This window comes from Nicrophorus vespilloides, unplaced genomic scaffold (assembly GCF_001412225.1).
Source record: "Nicrophorus vespilloides isolate i.1.1-1 unplaced genomic scaffold, Nicve_v1.0, whole genome shotgun sequence".
NCBI classification, from domain to species: domain Eukaryota; kingdom Metazoa; phylum Arthropoda; class Insecta; order Coleoptera; family Silphidae; genus Nicrophorus; species Nicrophorus vespilloides.
The window spans coordinates 52,596-73,050 of NW_017096352.1; the positions used below are offsets into that span (position 1 = coordinate 52,596).

General features: G+C 37.6%; 4 protein-coding genes across 24 annotated transcripts; 2 read left to right on the forward strand and 2 right to left on the reverse strand.

Moving 5' to 3' along the window:
* Nucleotides 1-60: 60 nt before the first annotated feature.
* On the reverse strand, nt 61-20,432 carry LOC108556743 (protein patched homolog 3-like). 7 transcript variants are annotated; one of them, XM_017912975.1, is made up of 12 exons: nt 20,386-20,432; nt 3,423-3,563; nt 2,810-3,370; nt 2,480-2,755; nt 2,310-2,430; nt 2,118-2,247; nt 1,896-2,062; nt 1,281-1,845; nt 1,080-1,222; nt 864-1,025; nt 420-815; nt 61-358 (listed from the first exon to the last, which is right to left on the reverse strand). In XM_017912975.1, exons 2-12 carry the CDS (start codon nt 3,503-3,505, stop codon nt 227-229), a joined length of 2,736 nt encoding a protein of 911 aa, XP_017768464.1. In that variant the 5' UTR covers nt 3,506-3,563; nt 20,386-20,432; the 3' UTR covers nt 61-226. The 7 variants fall into 7 exon arrangements, with proteins under 7 accessions (XP_017768464.1, XP_017768462.1, XP_017768460.1 ...); XM_017912973.1 differs by lacking the exon at nt 20,386-20,432 and adding an exon at nt 5,580-5,662 and having other exon boundaries at nt 3,423-3,558; XM_017912971.1 differs by lacking the exon at nt 20,386-20,432 and adding an exon at nt 5,580-5,662.
* On the forward strand, nt 3,979-6,976 carry LOC108556747 (aldose 1-epimerase). Its single transcript, XM_017912982.1, has 6 exons — nt 3,979-4,342; nt 5,599-5,756; nt 5,814-6,111; nt 6,170-6,320; nt 6,550-6,769; nt 6,828-6,976. Exons 1-6 carry the CDS (start codon nt 4,078-4,080, stop codon nt 6,903-6,905), a joined length of 1,170 nt encoding a protein of 389 aa, XP_017768471.1. The 5' UTR covers nt 3,979-4,077; the 3' UTR covers nt 6,906-6,976.
* LOC108556746 lies at nt 7,050-8,619 on the reverse strand. The gene is made up of 2 exons (XM_017912980.1): nt 8,344-8,619; nt 7,050-8,195 (listed from the first exon to the last, which is right to left on the reverse strand). The coding sequence occupies exon 2, from the start codon at nt 8,191-8,193 to the stop codon at nt 7,105-7,107; it is 1,089 nt and encodes a 362-aa protein (XP_017768469.1). The 5' UTR covers nt 8,194-8,195; nt 8,344-8,619; the 3' UTR covers nt 7,050-7,104.
* On the forward strand, nt 9,885-20,315 carry LOC108556741 (rho GTPase-activating protein 190). Of its 15 annotated transcripts, none has more exons than XM_017912964.1 (23): nt 9,885-10,716; nt 11,080-11,503; nt 11,619-12,381; nt 12,528-12,752; nt 13,039-13,050; nt 13,122-13,308; nt 13,366-14,225; nt 14,285-14,536; nt 14,587-14,762; nt 14,819-15,008; nt 15,070-15,227; nt 15,282-15,410; nt 15,469-15,513; nt 15,595-15,740; nt 15,865-15,894; nt 16,141-16,210; nt 16,265-16,402; nt 16,468-16,689; nt 16,750-17,045; nt 17,087-17,477; nt 17,534-17,665; nt 17,732-17,882; nt 17,969-20,315. In XM_017912964.1, exons 2-23 carry the CDS (start codon nt 11,185-11,187, stop codon nt 18,165-18,167), a joined length of 5,091 nt encoding a protein of 1,696 aa, XP_017768453.1. In that variant the 5' UTR covers nt 9,885-10,716; nt 11,080-11,184; the 3' UTR covers nt 18,168-20,315. The 15 variants fall into 15 exon arrangements, with proteins under 15 accessions (XP_017768453.1, XP_017768445.1, XP_017768447.1 ...); XM_017912968.1 differs by having other exon boundaries at nt 9,886-10,716; nt 16,271-16,402; XM_017912963.1 differs by having other exon boundaries at nt 9,886-10,716; nt 12,528-12,631; nt 12,683-12,752; nt 16,141-16,402.
* Nucleotides 20,433-20,455: the final 23 nt, after the last annotated feature.

The window sequence follows — 20,455 nt, forward strand, 5'->3', positions numbered from 1 at the left end:
ACATTCGGTGTTACGATTTATGTAATAGTAGTCTAATAATGATAATAAATCAATTTTGAATTTTCATCTCATTATTGTTATTATTTACGTATAACTACGGCATATATAATCTTCTTAAAACAATAGTTTTTGGTATTAGTATATATGTAATATGAAATGGCATTAAAAATTAACGAGATTCGTGATGTAATCAAATTGAGCTAATACTTCTTAAAAATATATGTAATTATGTAAGAGCGATATCCGTCTGCTGCACTAGCTTGTGGGTGAAATAAGGCTTGGGTCCAATGCAGCTCAAAATCACAGGCAATAAGACGACACCATGAAATAAACCGAATATAACGACTAAAAGGAAAATCTGTAAAATAGTACAAAATTAGTTAAATTTAAAAAAAAAAACAACATATTGTGACACTGACTTTAAAAAATGTTTGAAAGTTGTAAGCATCGGAGACGCCTAGCATTGCAACTCCTATTAGCGTTGATGTACCGCCATAAAGAACTGCAGATCCAATGGAGGTTACAGTTTTCAAGGCTCTATCATTCAGACTTCCCTCGCCTATGGTCAGGAAAGTATGACCTATGTGGGTTGCGTAATCTACGCACAATCCTATGGCTAGCGTCAAACCTATGCAAGTAACTAAATCTATAGTCAATCCCCAGCGCTGCATAAAGCCGCAAACGTTGACGATAGAAAGTAGAATGCATATGAAGACCCAAAAGCAAATCTGTAAGTTTGCTATCAGTAGCATTGTGCACGCCATGACTGCAATCAAGGCGAGCTGCAAATTTCTTAACAATTCAGCATCGATGACCTATAACAAAACGATTAATAATATGTAAATATAGTTTTACTGGTTTACTTCATCCGTGATCCACGAAGCAAAAACCTTGGAGAAGGCCGTTGAAAATCTGTCGCCAGTTGTGAAATTCACATCTTTCGAAATAGACATTGACCTACGCATTGCCGGAACGTGTTCCTCGGGACCGGAGAATAATTTAAATTTGTAATCGATGCTAGACATCTATAAATGTGAAATGTTAATATATTAAAATTCGATAAGAAATGCTAGTATTACCATTATTTTAGGGGCGGGAATACCGCATTGTAATGGCTTCTCGAACTTGAAGTTACCTTGGAATTGGGCCCCTTTCATGCTGAATAAGAATTTTGAAAGGAAATCGTTAAACTTGGTCTCTTCCAAAGTTTCATTATAAATATCTGAAATGCCGAATTTATATTGTAGTATTTGTAAAGAACTGTTCTGTAAGTTTAATACCTATTTTATAATTTACTTTAACGTAATTCCGGAATGGTCCAACCCAAGAGTTGATATCAGTGACGATATCGGAACTGTTCTCTAATTGGGAGTCAATGTGGATAACATTTTTAAATTCGTACGTGTAGTTCACTGCCCCAACGTAAGTAGCAGCTTCAAAACCATTATTTGGAAAATACTCAAACTTCTGTTTAAGAAATTCTCCTAAATAGGTATGCTGCGGAATGAACCATGTCGGATCGAAGCGTTGCTCCAATTTGAACACACTTTCTATACTTAATCCCAAACATATTAAAGTGATACACAGCACCAACAACTTTCCAGGCCAAGTCAAAATGACTTTAGAATAAATCAAATTGAAGACCTTGTTCGAAGTTTCCGCTTGGCTGAACGGATTAGGTTTGTAATTCTCGTACCTCTTCCAAGGCCAGAATCCGCTGATGTGTTTTTCGACTCTGCGTTGATCGATGGTGAAACAAGCCACGTAAAAAGTGACTACGAAGATGAATGTCATGAGAACACCCAAAGCAGCGTAAATGCAATACGATTGCAAGCATGGCAAGATCTAAAAATAATATTAGCTAACTGCGAAGAACTTAAACATAAATCGCGTACCGTTGAAGATCCTATGAAGAAAGCCAAAACATCTGTAGCTGTTGTAACTGTGATCGAAACACCTGCATGTTTCATCATAGCTCCAACCTTTTCTGGAAGAGGAAGCAACTTTTGCTCTGGCGTTAATTGCTCCCAGCACGCCATGATCACAAACATATCATCAACACCTTATAAAAATTAAACGTAAAACAGCATCCGTGAAAGTCGATGTTTTCTAATTACCTAAACCCATTAGCAGGAACGGCAGAGATGTATGCACGGGACCATAAAATACTCCGAATAGCGAGCAAAGTCCAGCCGCAACTACAAAAGCCATGCCGACGCTAAGCAAGCCGAAGCATCCTAGGATCATCTGCGAGAAAATATATTTTTTTTTTAAGTATAAAGCAATTGTTAATTCATTGATAATATTACTCTGGCTTCGACGCAATTGAATTTCGAAATAACAAATTGAACATAAAAAACCATGATGAAGACACCTATGAATAAGATATCTAAATCTTGGAACATCGTGGCGCCGCTGATGTCTCCAAAACTGAAAATATAATTTGAGTATGGATTATATGGTTATTGGAATTATTCACCTTCTAGCTGCGGTGTAGTAAATTTTAAAGTTTTCTGCACGTTGAGCAGAATACTTCATAATATTCAAGAAAGTCTCTTCCCATTCTAAACATTCAGCAGATGCCCAATCGTTAGTGCCAGCACTATTTCCGATTTCATCCATGTTCACAGCTGAGAAATTCAACAAAGCCATCCAATAATTATTGAGCGATTTCGCAGCAATTATATGCCCAGTCGAGTTCGTAGTTACCCCTCCTAGTAAATCACCGTAGTTCTTCAGCTGCCCCAACAACGGACTGAATTTGAAATTCATTAATATAGCTTAAAAATCTAATTTGATTCAGACTTACTCAATTTTAAATTTATTAATTTTATCGACGATTGCCTGCTTTGTTAGTTTTTTTATTTTCCGATCGCTATGATCCCACAAATCCAGAACACTTTTTTCAAAGCATTCTTTTTCAATACCCTCGATCATTCCACAATAAGTGTCCGTGTCCATTTCGAGGCTCGGATCGAAATCTTCGGTGTTATTTCCACGCCGATAAGGCATCATAAGAGTGTACATCCCTTGATCGATTTGAGGTATCTTAAAGCATACATCGTTCCAGTGGATTCCGCTTCTTGTTACAGAGTTCCGCACGAGTTCGTCTACTTCATGCAGCTCCATAAACACTTCCGGCGTTAAAACATCGTCGGCAACTATCTGCATCATCTGGATACGGTATGCCGTCTCGAATGTTTCCATCAGCCGTTCGGAATCGGCAACAAATTGCGAATTTGGAGGTACCCACAGCTTGATAGGACTCTTCTCCTGGTGGAACCGGAATAATCCGAAAGCGCTCAAGATAACAAACATCCAGCATAACGCGATGGTAATAAAAGGACTTTTCGCGATACGAATTCCTAATCTAGATTGGAAAATATTACAATCCGCAAATATTGCTATCTTCTTAAACTTACTTGTAGAAGAACAGCTCGGTGTAGGTGACAACGCTGTAAGTGAAGCGCTGGTACCACTTGATGTTGTTTGTTTCTTTATCCATGTCGCGAAGAGTAGTGCAATTCAAATCATACTGATTCGCTTATGTTTCTGAAACTACTCTGGAAATAACAAAATTAAAAATGAAAACAAATTTATTTCGAACTGCTATTACACTTGTCACGAGAACATTTAAAAAGAACATAATTGCACATGAATTGCTATCTATTAAACACGTTTACATAAAAATATTTACAAAAAAAAATAGTTTAGGACTTGATCGTCTTAATGATACACGAAAGTGAAATGATTTTTTTGTAATATGCTCGAGGTCATAACAAACTGGAAACAAGCCGAAAGATTTAAAATTACTAAAAATTGATAAATCTAAATAGATATTATTGTTTTTTTTTTAATGTTTTATCATTTATTTGCAAAAGCGTCGCCTAATACGCGATTGATTTTAGAAGTATTGTTGTACCAGGAATGCAGCAAGTGGAGCAGCTCGCAAGATAAGATTAGCTGTTGTTTGTTTGATTTGCGGTCTAGTTTGTAGGTAGAACTAGCCGCAAAAGGAAATACATCCAATTATATAACGGACGTCTCTGTGGTCCTTCTATTTTATTTGCACCGAAGATGGCGAAGGCGAAGACAGTGTTAGCTTCTCAGAGCCCGAAGATGTCCTGCAAGTACGAGGATGTTGTGCTCGAGGAAGATCACTTCGACTTTCTGGTGGACAAGACTACCGGTCAAGCAACCTCCGTCAGGCAGTTCACTTGGACAAATGGCAACGGCGTGGTAATAAAAATGATCACCTACGGAGCAACCATAACGTCCATTAAATTACCAGACAGGAACGGAAAATTTGATGACATTGTCTTGGGATACAATAACATCGCAGGTAAAAACGCAATATTTCATTTGCATGCTCCGCGAACTTACACCCACGAAAGAGGTAATTGTAATTAATTAACTCGAGCTATAGTATACAATTAAACGAGTTTCCTGGCTTTGATAGAGCATCAAATATTAGATGCATAACACAACAAAACATAAATCCTTGTAAAAACAAGTTCCGCGAAATTTTATCGCGCTATCAGCCGTTATCCGTTCTCATACACCGCTTCATTCGTGATTTGTGTTTCGCATCCTTGAAATAATTAGGTTGACAAGCAAATTCGATCGAGAGTTGAAAAATATTGATGAATTTATGCAGTTGAACTTTGAATGATTCGAATCACGAGATCTGACGGAGAAGTAATTGACGAATAACAAAGAAGGAAAATGAGACAGAAAAATACTAGTTTAATCATAGGATGAAAGATTTAACGTTTCCGTCTTTTATTACATACTATTTGCCAGGAAAATAAAACGCATTATAGCAATTATCTTCGATGCTGGAACAACAAAATATTCGAAATGATAAGTAACTTGTTCCTGCAATATGAAATCTACAATACGTGACGCAACTGCTTTAAATTACTTACATAAATAATAACATAAAAAATACATACTTCTCGACAATAGGGAAGAACAACTTCCTTGTTGCAATATTAAATAAAATATACATGAAATATATGAAATTCAAAGCGGCTAATATTGAATGAACGACTCGACTTCAAATTTTATACTGCGAAACAGGTTTACATGACCTAAGAGGTGAAGAAGATGCAAGATGCGAACATGATCATCACGTTTTTCGCGTATTTTTTTTTAAATTGATTGAATAAAACGCGAAAACTTACATTTTTTTCCATGTACGTATTTTCATCAACTAATCAAAACATGTGCATTATGTACCGAAAAGAAACGTATAGGATTGAATTTTTGTATAATCGAAAGTAAGTTGGAACTATGCATCTGAATAGCAAACAGATACGATTTATTTTTGGACAGTGTTTTAAGCTGGATGTACGAGTGCTTCTGTAATAAAGAGGTATAAAGGGAGGGGAGAGACAGAGAAAGAGCATGGATCAATGACAAACGAAATCTGCTGCATTTACGAATGCACATTTTATTCTTTTGATATATTTGCTTTGTAAAATTAACGTTAATGCAATTGTTAATATATATATATGATGTTTGATGAAGGCTAATCTTAAATACTTTCTTTGTGTATTTGTTTTAATTGATTTTACCTTTAATTGTGCGCTCAAGGTTACCTCAGTTCCGCAAATCCCTATTTCGGTGCAACTGTGGGTCGCGTCGCTAATAGAATTGGAGGTGCTAGGATCAATATAGACCAAGCGACCTACGCTCTCAGCGCGAACCTGGGTAGACACCAACTCCACGGAGGTTTCAAAGGCTTCGATAAGGTACGACCTATTAGGATATCATCGCACATATACTACAGTTTTTTTTTTATATTGCAGTACAACTGGGACTATTATGTGAGCGGAAATCGGGTAGTATTTAGCCTTGATTCGGCGGATGGTGATGAGGGCTATCCCGGAAATGTTCTGGTGAACGTCTCCTGCGAGTTAACAAACAGCAACGAATTTCTTTTAGATTTCTCTGCAACGACTACTAAACCGACGGTGGTTAATTTAACGAATCACTCCTATTTCAACTTGGCCGGACACGAAAAGGGCGCTCAAGAGATATACAAGCACGAGGTGTCAATAAACGCGGACCGCATCACCGAAGTCGATGAAGACTTTATACCAACAGGTAAGCGAACGGAGTCTTGCGCGACGACTAATTACCATCAACTTCTGTTATCCAACAGGTAAATTGCTTCCTGTCTGCAACACGATATTTGATCTGCGGATTCCGAAACAACTGGGCAGCGTCATCCACAAAGTTCCTGTAGTGAACGGATACGACCACAACTTCTGTATAAACCGCGCCAGCGAACAGCAGAACACTTTTGTGTCCAGGTAGAGTTGGGATTAGAGGAGCTCGTTAGCCTTTGCCCCTTTGCAAACAATGACTGATTCAATTACAACAATGCATATCTACGTCTGACTAATTCCATGATAAAATAATAATAATTGTATAAGAGCGAGCGATAAGCGGTAACATGATCTTGATTGGTCATTGGGTGAAACGAGCTCATAAGCTACGAGTATTATATAAATCTATTTAAATTTTTCGCGCAATTCGTAGGATCCAGCATTATGCAACTGGGAGAGCGTTAGAAGTATACAGTAATCAATATGGAGTACAATTTTATACATCTAACGGGCTACCGGAAGATCCCAAGGATGCGCCCATGGGAGCAGATATAACAAAATTGCAGAAGGTAGTAGGAAAAGATGGAGCGAATTATTATAAACATTCGGCCATTTGTTTGGAAACCCAAAACTATCCAGACGCCGTTAATCAGGTTCGTGGAAAACATTTAAATAGGTCGAATAGGCACATCTTTAATTTTGAATTTTTAGAGCGATTTCCCGAAGGCAATCCTCTACCCTGGCGAGACCTATCATCACACATTGAAATACAAGTTTATTGTCGAATGAAAATTCAAATTTATTGATGAATGAAAACTGTCACTGTTGATATAAACATAATAACATACAAATTTTTATATACAAATACATAACATACATAAGAATAAGATAAATTCAAACAATGAAGTAATGCTAATGAATTAATTAGGTTGAAGATTAAATAACATAATTTTAGATTCATTAAAATAAAATATTTTTATTGACATATTTATTTAATGTCAATAGTTCCGTTATTTATTTCGTGCTTGGGCATGTGCCATCCATAGTCTTCTAAAGTTTTGTGGGCGGTAGGTGCAATCGTATGAAGGGCATGCAGAAATGACTTTTCCTCAGGTTTCAGATCACTGCAAGTCTTGTTGAGCTGCAGCGATAACGCGCCGAACATGGTTTCAGGAATTTTCCCTTTAAGGCTACGCAAGATCTTGGCCCTCGAGAACTTCGTCGAGGCCAGCGATCTCTTGATGTTTGCGATTTCTTGCGAGTGATAGTTAAGGGTTTTTAACAGAGTCGGTTTCTTCAGCTTCACCTTTCTGATCTTATCCGCCGATTTAGGAGGAACGTCCTCAGTTCCTGTGAAAATAGGGGCTGTATCAATCCCGGGGTTATATTTACAATCGCCATTGGCAAGCGGAACGATTGGCGGCGAAATACATACGTCAAAACTAATATCTTGCTTTATCTTAGGCTCAGGCTTTACTTCTTTTTCAAGGCAATGGTCTCTTATTATATCCAAATCATTGAATATGCTATCCTTCTCTTCTGTTTGTGACTCTTGCATGAGCATCAAGGATTCACTTTGATTAATGAACATATCTTTATTGCTTGTGAATGATTGTTGTATATATGATGGATTGATTGTATAAACTTCCAAGTTGTTTGCAAAATTTTGCAACATCACCTTCCCATCTTTAAAGCTAAAATTTTCATTTCCACAACCTGAGGACTGCAAGTTTTCCCCCTGCAAGGTAAATGTGGAGCCATCAACACTTGTTGGAAGTATTTCCACATCTTTTACATAGTTTGCAGTCTCAAAGCAACCTGCATCTAATGTTGGTATAGCATCATGGACAAGGCGTTTTTTCTGATCATTTGTAAAGTATTTATCTTCAAAATGAAGGCCACAAATCACTTTGTTACGTAGTTGGTCATCTGGCAAATTCATGAATTCCAATCTGTTTGCCTGTTGGATCCAGCGCATGCATCTTACATGATGTTTTACAGGGTAATGGAAGAAGTGTAGGTCTGTTGTTTTTGTTGCACTTTTGCATGTCTTGTAGGTACAACGACACCCTCCCATCTCTAAAAACAAGTCACATATATTTGTACCAATATCATCCAACGGAGGAGGCAAGTAGATTGAATTCAGGCAGCTTTTATTCAACATCAACTACCCATCACATAACCTCGAATAATTGTTTATAGATAAATAATAGACTTCAACACTCACTTATTGTACAAATCCATATAGTCACAGATTAATTAATTATTTATTAAACAGCTATAATTTGTTGCTAATTGATCATTTCTGCACATCGGCTTCAGGTATATAGCTTCTTCATCAGAATTTCTTATATTCTGGATGTAACAATAACACTACTTGAAAATACGATAAACTGCCGTTCAATGCGTTCAGCCATTCACACCATTCTCACTTACGGCAAAAAAAATAAAATAAATTACAAAACCGACGCTAAGAGAAGCAAACACCAGCGCTAAGTTGCGGACTATCTTACAACTATTATCAAAGATCTTAATTGGAAGAAATAAAGTTCATGGTAAATTAGTTTTAATTTTCTGTACATTTTTCAGACCATGGACAAACAATTTATAATTTAGTAGATCAATGATAATTTGTTAAATTAAGAAGTATTAAACATTTTTTTTCTTGAAACACATAGCAGTTGGGAGGGATGCCTAACTCAAACATAACTTTTATTTAATACCTTTTCCTTATTAAAGACCTATGGTCAATAGCCCTTTGTATCAGTTGACTGTATGTTTTTTTTGTACGACTAATGCAATAGACATTATTATTATTATTACTTTTCCTTAATTTGTAATAGTTTAAAGCAATAAATTTAGAAATACTAAATTAAAAAATCAATCTCCTGCAATGTTTAATTATAATAATAAGATAAATTTATAACTTCATCAATAAATATCATTGTTAATTTTGATTTAACATTTTCTTAAGAATGAATTAATTTATATTAGATATATTCCAGGGGTAGCCAGACTTTTTACATCATAATATAAAATATATATAATATTTGTGTTTTGTTGCGGCTCAACTAGCCACAACAAGACTCTTGAAGAGCCGCATGAGGCTCGTGAGCCAAAGTTTGGCCATCCCTAATATATACAATTAGATATATATGATTGTAATATAATGTATATAAAATGGTATTACAATAACAATATTCAAAATGTGATTTCACAGTTTGTTTGGAACTTAATGAATTGCATGACACATTTTACATAATAATTATTTGACCGCAGTATCAACAAAGTGAGGGAGAAATTCAATCGCCCGTGTAAGGACAACATGTTTGTCGACTAAAAGGAAATAGCTAGCATTTATAATTAGTGTAATGGTTGTGACGAGCGCAATGCAAATTTTCGTTTGTGGAAATAAATAAATTGTTGTTTGAAACAAGCTGGACAGATTACATAAGGTAATTTAAGTGTTGTACATTAATCAATTGATTTTCTAGTACAATTTTAACTGAAAGTTAATTTAAACTTTTAAAATAACTTTCTTAATAAATAGAGATAGATAAAACAAACTTTTTTTTAAGGTTTTTGGTAATTTCTAATACAAATGTTCGAACATATTTAAATTTTAGTTAATGGGAATAATCTATATACAAAATTTGGAATTAATAATCAATTAGGAAATAGAGAACATAGATCAATATTATCAGACAGATTTGTTTTAAACATTAATGAATGAAATACAATGATTAATGTTTGAGTATTGAGATATAATATGCCCTTTGCGTACTACTAGCGGAATTCGCAATATGTTGTTATTGAGACAGCATTGGCTTTAATTAGTGGTTTTAATAAGGGGCGCAGTTTGCACGAAGCGATGGAATGTAATCTGGGGGGGTGAGGCAGCGAGTTTCGTAGCAGGTAGTAACAGTGGTGGCAGCAGGATCCGCCCGCACCGATCCTGATCCTAGGCTAGGCATTCCCGGTTGACAGTTTATTGAGCTGTCCAGAGCAGGAGCATATACCTCCGCCCAACCATCCGCATCCGAAATCTGGGCTCTGCGGCTGATGCTACCCTGCTACATTTGCTCTGTACACACGAGCCCTTCGGCTTACCCTAGCCCTAGCCGTGACTGCTCTGGGCGCTCGCCAACTCCGGCTGCATCCTAGCTTAGCTGTTGCCTGGCTGGCTGCCTGCCTGCCTTTCCTCCTTCCTACCTTCGGCAAGCCCGAAGACCCACCGCGCCACCAGTGAATCCCCCGCAAAATACAGTAATGGCGTCGACCAAAGGCGGTGGGTGGTCGGTAGTAATGTGAATTTGACAGTGCTTATTGTTTTTCTCATGTTCTTAAAGACGCTGGGAGCAGTAGAGTGATAATCGAGATATCGCGAACCCATCTAGCAATTAAAGTTGTCGCTGAAAAGGGCCGGTCTGTGGACTTGCGACGTCCAGCACCCACCAAACGCAGTTCACCACCTTGGGTGTAGATAGTCGTGACAGTGGATTCTAATATGAAATATCTGTGAGTTCTCGGAGATCCAGAAGTGTTATTGAGGAGCGCTAGGATGTACGGAAAAGTCGTCGCTGGATCGTTTAATGCCAAGGTATTAGCTATGCTCCGGCATCAACAAAAATCATCCTGCTACATGCCTTTCACGTAGCTGTCATTATTAACAAAACCCCGCCGCTCTCTTCTCTTCTCTGAACGAACCTCCTTTCTCGCCCAACACCCTAGGAACAATTTCACTAAGCATTTCCACCATTAATTAAACAATTGCACCTAGTCAACATTCAGTTTCATTATAATTAAGAGGGTGACTCATGCAGCTACTAACTTTCATTTACTCTCCTCCAATACATACCTCTCTCATATCCATGTTTACATATACATACATCTATAACTAACTTGCAATTTGCATATTCATTAGCTTATCTGGTTGTTAAAGAAAAATAAAATCTTTGTGTAGGTTTCCGAAATGATGGTGTTGAATTTGAGCTGCTGTACATAGAAGACAACTACTTATTGAATCTGAGCAGAGCCTGTCAACTGAACTGCAGAGAAATTGAGCAAGATGGCTCGCAAAGTTGAGACTGTGCGGTCCATCTGTGTTGCTGTGGTTGGCTTGTCTGGCATGGAAAAAGACAAGGGCCATGCAGGTGTGGGAAAATCTTGCATGTGCAACCGGTTCATGAGATCTGTTGCTGATGACTACAATGTGGATCATATATCAGTACTCAGTCAGACAGATTTCAGTGGACGGGTTGTAAACAATGACCATTTTTTATATTGGGGTGAGGTGATAAAGACATCAGATGAAGGGGTTGATTATCAGTTCAGCATTATTGAGCAGACAGAGTTCATAGATGATGCCTCCTTTCAGCCATTCAAAGGTAAGATTTCTGCCCACTTACATCTTTAAAGCCCACATTTCGTTAAGTGCGTTTAACAAGCCCAAATTGTTCTTTGTAATATTTTAGTTATGTGTGGTATGTTTTATTTGTATAGGTGGCAAAATGGAGCCCTATGTTAAAAGGTGTGCGTCGACGAAAATCCAATCGGCGGAGAAGCTGATGTATATATGCAAGAATCAATTAGGTATAGAGAAGGAGTATGAGCAGAAAGTATTACCTGATGGGAAATTGAACATAGATGGTTTTATCTGTATTTTTGATGTGAGTGTTGTGCCAAGTCGGTCAATAGAGAAACAAATAGAATTCGTAGCGGCCATTTTAAATAATTTAGTTAAAACTAAAAAGCCAATTGTGTTAGTAACCACCAAGAACGACGACGCTAATGAGCTGTTCATTAGGGAGGCAGACAAGTTAGTGCAGAGGAAGGAATATAAAGGTGCTATTCCGCTAGTGGAAACGTCAGCGCACGATAACGTTAATGTAGACTTAGCTTTTCTACTATTAGCACAAATGGTCGACCGAAGCAAGGTCCGATCGAAGTTAGTGTCGTATTTAGAGGCTTCTAGAGCCCGGAAGGAGCTGATGGACGCAGCCAGTGAGGCTTTCCTCAGGCTCATCAAAATACACGTTACCGATTGTAGGGCCCTTTGGTCCCAAACCGTGAAAAAGTTAAATTCGCATAAGGAGTGGACCTACTTTGTGCAGCTCGTCGGTTTGGATGGTACTCAGAAGCTCTTCAGACGACACATCAAGAAACTGAAAGACGAGCAGCTTGCCAGACGGGTCGCCCAGTACATGGAAATGTTACCAGATGTATTACATGAACTAGTCCCAGATATCAATACCTTTACTGATAGGTAAACACTAATATTGATTAATCGACATAACTTTTGATGCAATCAGATTTGAAAATATTGTTTGGGCAAATCTGCAATGAATCTATACAAAACAAACCTTTATTTTTTTTTCTAAACTTAGTTAATAAAAATAGATGTGAATCAAGTTTGTGTTTCAGTGATTGGCCATCTATTCAACAGTACCTGAAAACTCATCCAGACTTCTCGCAATATTTTTACGAGTGTCCCGAGGATATGCCTTGGACTGAATGTGAATTAAATTCAGATAATGAGGATTCTCGAATACCTTATGATGTTTTAGACACGAGCGATGCCGAAACAGTGTACAAAAATCACGTGAATGTTTTGCAACAGGAGCAGAAACGATTGGAGTACGTTAAAATTTATTTTCTATTACATTTTCTCTTATGGTGTGCGGGTAGAAAAGTACGAAGACTTACTTTTTTACTGTTTTTTTTTACATTTTCGGTGGTGTCTTTTTCTATGAAAGCAAAGGACGCGGAAATATCAGAGTTCATTGAAAAATTTGTCAGGATATTTCCCCGTTTTTTTGCTTTCGATCACGGCTAAAATAAAAAATAATGCTTGTTACTAATGACTGTCTGTGTTTTCCATCGTTATCTCTTTTTTATTGGATCTAACCCACATAATTAATAGGATGCCGAAGAGGTAATATACGTGCATATTTTTCGATTATGCATATATGTTTTCACGCTTTGTCCTTTTTATTTTTCGTACAGGTGGAAGAAGCAATTCAAGCAATTGTTAGAGGACACCGGTTACGTGACTCCTGGCAAACATTTATCGGAAGTGCGAGTTCTGTTTATGGGTCGTGAATGTTTCGAAGCACTTTCGGAACACGATTGTCAGCAGATTTACGATGCCCACCAAAGAGAGCTAATCGAAAATGCCAAGCACAACTTCCAAGTACTGTATAAACTATTGCAATTAAAGAGTTTTATTTACAAATCATTCTGATCTCAGGAGCTGCTACTCGAAAACGCGGATCTGTTCTATCACTTCAAAAGTATTGCGCCTACCGGCACGATCACCCAGGACGATATCAAGGAGATCACGGACGTCCTGCAGGATGATTTCCGGTACAAAATGCTCGATAGACTGGACCAAGACAGAAAACTGATGCTATTCCAGCACTTAGGCTTTGTTCACTGTCCAATCCGCGAACATTGCCCTGCGTTTCCTAACTGCATGGATGCGTTGATTGAAAGAATTCTTGCCACAAAAGCTCATAGACCTTCCTCGTGGAACAGAAGTACCCAGTGGCTGTTAACTTCGGACAATAATCAGCTTAATCTTGTAATACTTGGTATCAACCACTTAGCGGAAGATTTGTCAATGAAGATCAGGGAACAGTGCGAGGACGATGAATACAAAATAGATGGTCAATTTTATAGTCTGGATTATAGAATAATCACGGGCGATGTAAGTTTACCACATAACTCATTCCGCACATCAGAGTTTGTACCTCATGGCAGCTTCTGTGTTTATTCCAACGCCGAGTCTTTTGAGTATATCAGAGATAGTTTAGAGAAAACTTTGCTCTCGAACTTAGAACAAGAAGACAAATTGCCATTCCAAGGTTTGCCGATAGTTATTATGTTTATTCCGGATTCGTTCCTAGAGGAGAAAGATATACTGAAGCTTCGCGAAGAAGGACAGAGCTTGGCAGATAGTTTGCAATGTCCGTTTATGGACATTTGTCTAGAACAGATAACCGATGAGCAGCTCGTATCAGAAGCACTTCATGAGCTGATACAAAGCATACATCATAGAGCTGGATTCCTGAACTATCAAGTCATCGAATGTGCTGAACCTGATATAAGGTAATATCATAAATTTCTTATGTTTTACACCGTAACATTATATGTTTTTTTTCTTTCAGAATAATCATGTGCATGTTCTGCGGTGATCCTTTCTCCGTGGAAAATGTACTTGCACCATTGTTATCCCATCAATGTTGCTTCCTGTCAGCTGAACGTAGCATAATTCTTGAAACTTATCTTGGCGACTCCAAACGGAAAGTCGAAGTGATTATCTCATCATTCCATGGAGCAAATGCATTCCGTGATGAGCTCGTCCACGGGTTCATTTTAGTCTATTCCACCAAACGAAAAGCCTCCTTCGCTACTCTAAAGTAAATTACATAATTGTGGTATTATGTCCGCTCAATGGATTCTGTTTCAGTGCATTTTCAATGAACATTCCTAATCTTCCGATTCAAATAATGGCAGTTACTGAGGGAGGGGCAAATGCTTATTTCAATAGTGAACTGACCCATCTGTTGATTGCCGAAGGTAACAACACGGCGGATCGATTGCACGCCCATTTCGTCACGTCGAATGCTTCATGTCAACAGAAAAGTAACCAATTTCCTTTAAATTTTTAATAACTTTGTTATTAACGTATTGGTTTTTAGCTGCCTTCTACACGCCTTTTTTTAAAGAGGTTTGGGATAAGAAGCCTGAAATTGAACAGGCATTCCATATGGAGGAACCAGCTGGTCTCGTGGATAGTGGCGAAGGTACTCTTGAACATCCAAGGTCGCAAAGGGCGCATCCTTTACCTCCACCACGTCACGAAAGTTATCATTTGAAACATAACGATGGGTAAGAATTACTAAAGATCATTATTTTATTATACTAATTCATAATTAAATCATATACTTAGAAGCGGAAGCGAAAACTATGAACATTTGGCGGATCTCAACGGACCGGAAGAAAGGCTGAGCTCGAGCGACCACAGCGATAAATATTCTCAAATCTATCAAATGTATGGTAGTGAGAATGGAGACATAATGTCTTCTAAGAAACGCCATCTTCATTCAGGTTTGATTTTATTTCTTTTTATTGAATGTGGCGGTATAAGAATAGTTCTTATAGGTTTCCAAGTATACCCGCCTCCAACCACACCCCCAGAACCAGCACCACCGGATCACCTAATGAACAGCAGGACGAGCAAACGGGGTCAAATCCTTTCCGCGTCGCAGACCAGTCTCGACGAAATTACTTGTAAGTGGCGCTTTGAATCTTAATATCTCACTCTTAAAAATCTCTAATCTTGGCTTAGCTGACATTAGTGGATCACGTGAATCGTTGGCAACACATGACTCAGGTGATTTAACAGATTACTAATTACTCATTTGCAATCGTAAACAAGTAGTCGGATAGTTGTTGGGTAAAAGTTTTGTTGAAGGTTCATTATTTTTAGATGGTGATGCGGAATCTCATTTACCCTTGACCAGCGGTTGGAACAACTATGGACAGCATGCCTTCACGACGGGAAGAAGGCACGTCTCTGGACCTAAGGCTCGTCCCAAGGGTGTATCCCAGACCCTAAAGGTACGTATATCAAAAAATGCCTAACACTAATTTCCCTCTCTAAGCTAACACGCACGCACCCAACCTTCAAAATTTGAACACACCGACCGTGAGCGAGAAATTAATTGATATGAGCTTTTTACAGCGAAATCCTGTGGTTTTTGGAGATAATTGGGTAATCATTATTTCTAAAACAAATTTATTATTATTCATCATTTACACGTTAGAATGCACATTGCATATGCAAAAAAAAATAAATCATATACAGTTCATATGTTTCAAACAAATTTATTACCGTTGATCTCTATTTCCGTGCGTATTAGATCGTAAGGTAATAGATTTGTTGAATCCCGTTCTTAATATATTTATGTCCATGTGATAATTAAATTGATTAATAATTGAATGTTATTGTATTTTAAAGCAACCAGGAAAATTGAATTTGAAGAACTTCTCAGTCGTGACGGAGGCGATAGCTCGAATGAATGTCAGTGGTAAGGACAGTCGTAACAGTAACTTTGGAAATGCTCCTTTAGCAACACCCGAAGTTGTAGACCTGGGCTCGGAATATGCGCAAGTTAAAGATATTATGTATCCTCAAGACGCCGAATATATGTACACATTGGTGCACGATGCAGTGAGCGGAAAATCAAAATTGAGACAACGAAGAGAAAAGGGTCAGCCTTGTAATGCACCAATTTTTGTGGGTCTGGCGCCTAAGTATGTTAAATGTTTCGTCCTTTTTTTTTAGCGTACTCCGATACGGATAGCGAATGGAGCAGCCTTGAGAGAAGACAGAGACAGAGCGAGGTGTACTCGAAAGTCAATAGAAAAACAGGAACTCACAAGAGGACAAGGAAGAAGAGGACAGCCATACCTGTCCAGCCACCGCGTGTGCCGCCCAAATCCGCGTTCACGATGTCCTCAGCACATTCTGCTCCGCCGGTCGATATGGACAGCGAAAAGACCAACCGTAAATACTTTATATCGATTTGAAATAAATATAATATTTTAAACTGTGTATTTGTTGCAGTTCTAGTGCCAACCGAATCAAATACCGACTCTTCGGAAGGCAGCGAGAATGGACATTACACAAGCACGACGGACAGGATGCGCTTCGGGAAGCAGCGCTCCTTTAGTTTGAAAAAGCGACTCCACGCAGCACACGGAGTTGGCTGCATCCAGCAAGATCTGCACAACACGCACAACCTGACAATGCCATTAAACTCACCGGACTTGTTCTCAAGCAAAGTTGGTTCATACGGTTTGATACACGACGACGAGTCCAGTCTGGACGTGTCTTCGCCCAGAGACAACCATTCCCCGATGGTAAGAAATTTTACAAACAGTTACAAAGTAAACCTTTTCAGTCATCGCGAATTTTGCAGTTTGATGCGTTGCCGAAAATGAAGGAGTCCGATCGTGAAAAGTTGCTGCGGAAGCGCGAGAAGCAGAAGGCGAAGGACGATTCTAAATTGGAGAAGCGCAAGCAGAAGGAAGAGAAGCTCAGGAAGGTGGCGGATAAGGAGAAAGAGCGCGACAGGAAGAAGCTGCAGAAGTTGAAACAGAAATCCGGTTCGGCGGGCGGTAACGTACCAGCTAAACTCTCTGATTTCATTCAATCCGACAACAATTACGTGCCATTGTTTATGGAGAAATGCGTGAAGTTTATTGAGACTGAAGGGTTAGACTCGGAGGGCATCTACAGGGTGCCCGGTAATCGGGCACACGTCGATTTGCTGTTCCAGAACTTTGAAGAAGGTATGACCGTGAACGTAGGTAATTGTGAACAAGAGTACAAATGTATTGATTTTCAGATCAAAATGTCGATATATATCAATTGGATGTACCTGTTAATGCTGTGGCGACGGCTTTGAAAGATTTTGTCTCGAAACGGCTACCGCCTCTATTCGAAGAGAATGTGATGTCGGAGTTGGAAGATATAGCGGGTGAGTTATTAATTGGTATTGACTATAAAGAATTGTATAACTAATTATTGGTAATATTTGGACTAGGCATGAGGATGAAACCGATGGCTACCACCACCAGCAACATCGAAGTGAAAACTGATAAAAGCTGCCGACTTATCGCTCTTCGTAAGATGCTAGGAAAACTTGATCCTGTAAATTTCCAAGTGTTGAAGTTTGTGTTTCAACATTTCGTTAAGTAAGTTTAGATCACACGTGTGTTTATTTTTGTGTACTCTTGTACTTTCACAGAGGTTATCTTAACGATTATTTTGCGCATTACAGGGTCGCAGAAAACGCGAAACTCAACAGCATGGATAGTAAAAATCTGGCTATCTGTTGGTGGCCTACGCTGCTACCCATTGAGTTTAGCGACATGGGCAGATTCGAGCAGATGAGACCATATCTGGAGGACATAGTGCAGACGATGATCGCACAGTATCCATTCCTGTTTTGCGGCAAAGAGGCGTACGTGATGGTTTGAATCGGAATGTGAGAAACATGAACAAAATAATAATAATAACAACAACAAAAAACAAAAGCGCACAAGTTGCAGTAGAGCAGCCTCAGTTTCTGGCATTCCAACAATATTTTTTATTACAAAACAAACAAACAAACAAAAAAAAAGACGAAGATGAAATGAAATTAGTAGGAAGTTGGAGGTAGGAGAAGCAAAGAAATTCAAAATTGGGGAGGCCTTGATTTTTGTAAACTGTTACGATGTGAGAGATGCCATACGGATGGTCGACTGTGCGACCCGCAATGGTATCAAGCTTTAAAGTATTTTTTTAATTGTTTAATATATTCTTTGTGATATTATGTCCGTATATATGTAGTAGGGCGGGAGGATGGAATCTGTCTTAAGGTGCTTCTCGCAACTTACACGACATTAACAAAACAAACAAAACAAAGCAGAAAGAAAAAAAAACATAATAATGATAATTTGTATTTTTACATGGATTACACCGTACCATAGTCTTTATATTGCAATGTATATTTGATAAAAACGAGAATATGAAAAACGTAAGCATGTATGTAACGCTTCTTACTAAGTGAAATAAGATCTGTGTTTTTTTCAATGTAACTAAATTCTGAAGGTATTGGTTCAGTTTTCGTCGATGTCCCCCTTAGAGTGTAGTCAATGTAAAATCCGTTCATACATTTGTTGCCCTCCCAACTATCAACGACATCAAAGGAAAGAAGAAATATAGTGTGCAAAACAAGAAAACAAGTTCAAGTTGTGCACAAGTCCATTCTTTAATTATCAAGAAAGAAAGAAAAATAAGTATTTATATTATTGTATTATATTGATGTTCCTTTTAAGATTATATTTATATCATTTTCTCCGCACGATAATTGTTCTATATGGAAATAATAGTAATTGAAATGATAAAAAAAAAGAACAAAAAAAAAAGAAGAAATAATAAGAAGCGACAACATTATTATGAAAGAAGTTTACTGGACATCCGTTGTCTTGACATCGTATCTTAGTCTAGTGGCCGTGTCTATTTTCGTTTGAATGCTTTCATTCGTTTGATTTCAGTAGAGGCGGGTCTATCTACTTGAAATGGTAGACCCAAAGATAACCGAGTTGCAGCATCATAAAAGAATTATTGCATTCTGCAGTGAGGTCGATGTTATAGTGATATAAGTCTGATGTGATGCGTCTATTAAGTAATGATTCTGTTTGTAATTCACGTGTCAACTGTAATTCTAGTCGGCGAGTGAGAATCGCACTCGAAATGACTTCAAATAATTTCGAATCTCTTATTATTTTGATTCTCTTATATACCCGATTGCTCTCGAAAAAAAAATTATCTTTTGGAATAATAATACAAAACGTGGACGAAGACGGTGGAAGAAAAGTGATATATTTTATTTATAGTAATTTATGGTAATTCAAGTTCTCTCATTTATATATGTTGTTAATAAGATATCAAGAGATATGATAGAATTGTGCAATTTTTTAAGGGAATACCTAAAATTATGCATTGTATACAATAGGAATTGATTGTTTTTTTGTTTGTGTTTATGTTTTTTATTATTATTATAATTTTTGTTGTTCTCCATTGGAGGAGGAAACGATGAAATTGATATTAACAATTATATTGAATAAGGAATAATAATAATAATAAAACGTCTGTATCTAATTGACTCGACTTTTCAGTCATTTGGATCCGGTGATTAGGATTAAGCTTCGACTTGCTTAACGGCTTGTGGGTCCTGGTTCTGTATATAAATATTTATCAACGGAAATACTCAGCAATCCAACATAACTTTTATAAGAAAATAACAAGTAAACGATGGAATAGTGGAAAGAGCAGAAAATATAATCAAAACAACAAGCAACACCAAACAAAAAGAAAAGATACAATTGTTACTCAACACTTTTACCTGCTAGGACCCACGAATTGTAAACATGTGTTTTCTTAGGCTATAATAATATTAATAATAATTTACATGTAACATATGTGGATATATTGGTAGACTACGTTTTCTGGGTTTTCTCCCATACACAATACACACAAGTATTTAGCCTATCCCTGAGGTTATTATACTATGTTTTTGTAACGAAAGATTTGTATCAATATTTATCAACTGCCTAATAATAACTGTATGCTAGAAAAAGAAATTTACCTATTTTTTTATATACCATTTTCTATATTCTATCCCGCAATTCAAAATATAAATTCAAATCTTACCATTTTAGCATTCACAATTGATCAAAATGCACCACAAACTGCGGTGTAATCGCTCATTCCTACTATTTAT

Excerpts from the sequence above, each read along its gene's own strand:
- LOC108556743 (XM_017912975.1), bottom strand. The coding sequence starts at position 3,505 with ATGGATAAAGAAACAAACAACATCAAGTGGTACCAGCGCTTCACTTAC. Across the intron at positions 2,756-2,809 it reads ATTAATAAATTTAAAATTGA|TCCGTTGTTGGGGCAGCTGA; the intron begins GTAAGTCTGAAT and ends TTTCAAATTCAG. Across the intron at positions 1,026-1,079 it reads TTCCCGCCCCTAAAATAATG|ATGTCTAGCATCGATTACAA; the intron begins GTAATACTAGCA and ends TCACATTTATAG.
- LOC108556747 (XM_017912982.1), top strand. The coding sequence starts at position 4,078 with ATGGCGAAGGCGAAGACAGTGTTAGCTTCTCAGAGCCCGAAGATGTCC. Across the intron at positions 4,343-5,598 it reads GGGATACAATAACATCGCAG|GTTACCTCAGTTCCGCAAAT; the intron begins GTAAAAACGCAA and ends TGTGCGCTCAAG. Across the intron at positions 6,770-6,827 it reads ATCCAGACGCCGTTAATCAG|AGCGATTTCCCGAAGGCAAT; the intron begins GTTCGTGGAAAA and ends TTGAATTTTTAG.
- LOC108556746 (XM_017912980.1), bottom strand. The coding sequence starts at position 8,193 with ATGGGAGGGTGTCGTTGTACCTACAAGACATGCAAAAGTGCAACAAAA.
- LOC108556741 (XM_017912955.1), top strand. The coding sequence starts at position 11,185 with ATGGCTCGCAAAGTTGAGACTGTGCGGTCCATCTGTGTTGCTGTGGTT. Across the intron at positions 14,226-14,284 it reads TGTGCTGAACCTGATATAAG|AATAATCATGTGCATGTTCT; the intron begins GTAATATCATAA and ends TTTTTCTTTCAG. Across the intron at positions 15,895-16,140 it reads TGGTTTTTGGAGATAATTGG|CAACCAGGAAAATTGAATTT; the intron begins GTAATCATTATT and ends TGTATTTTAAAG.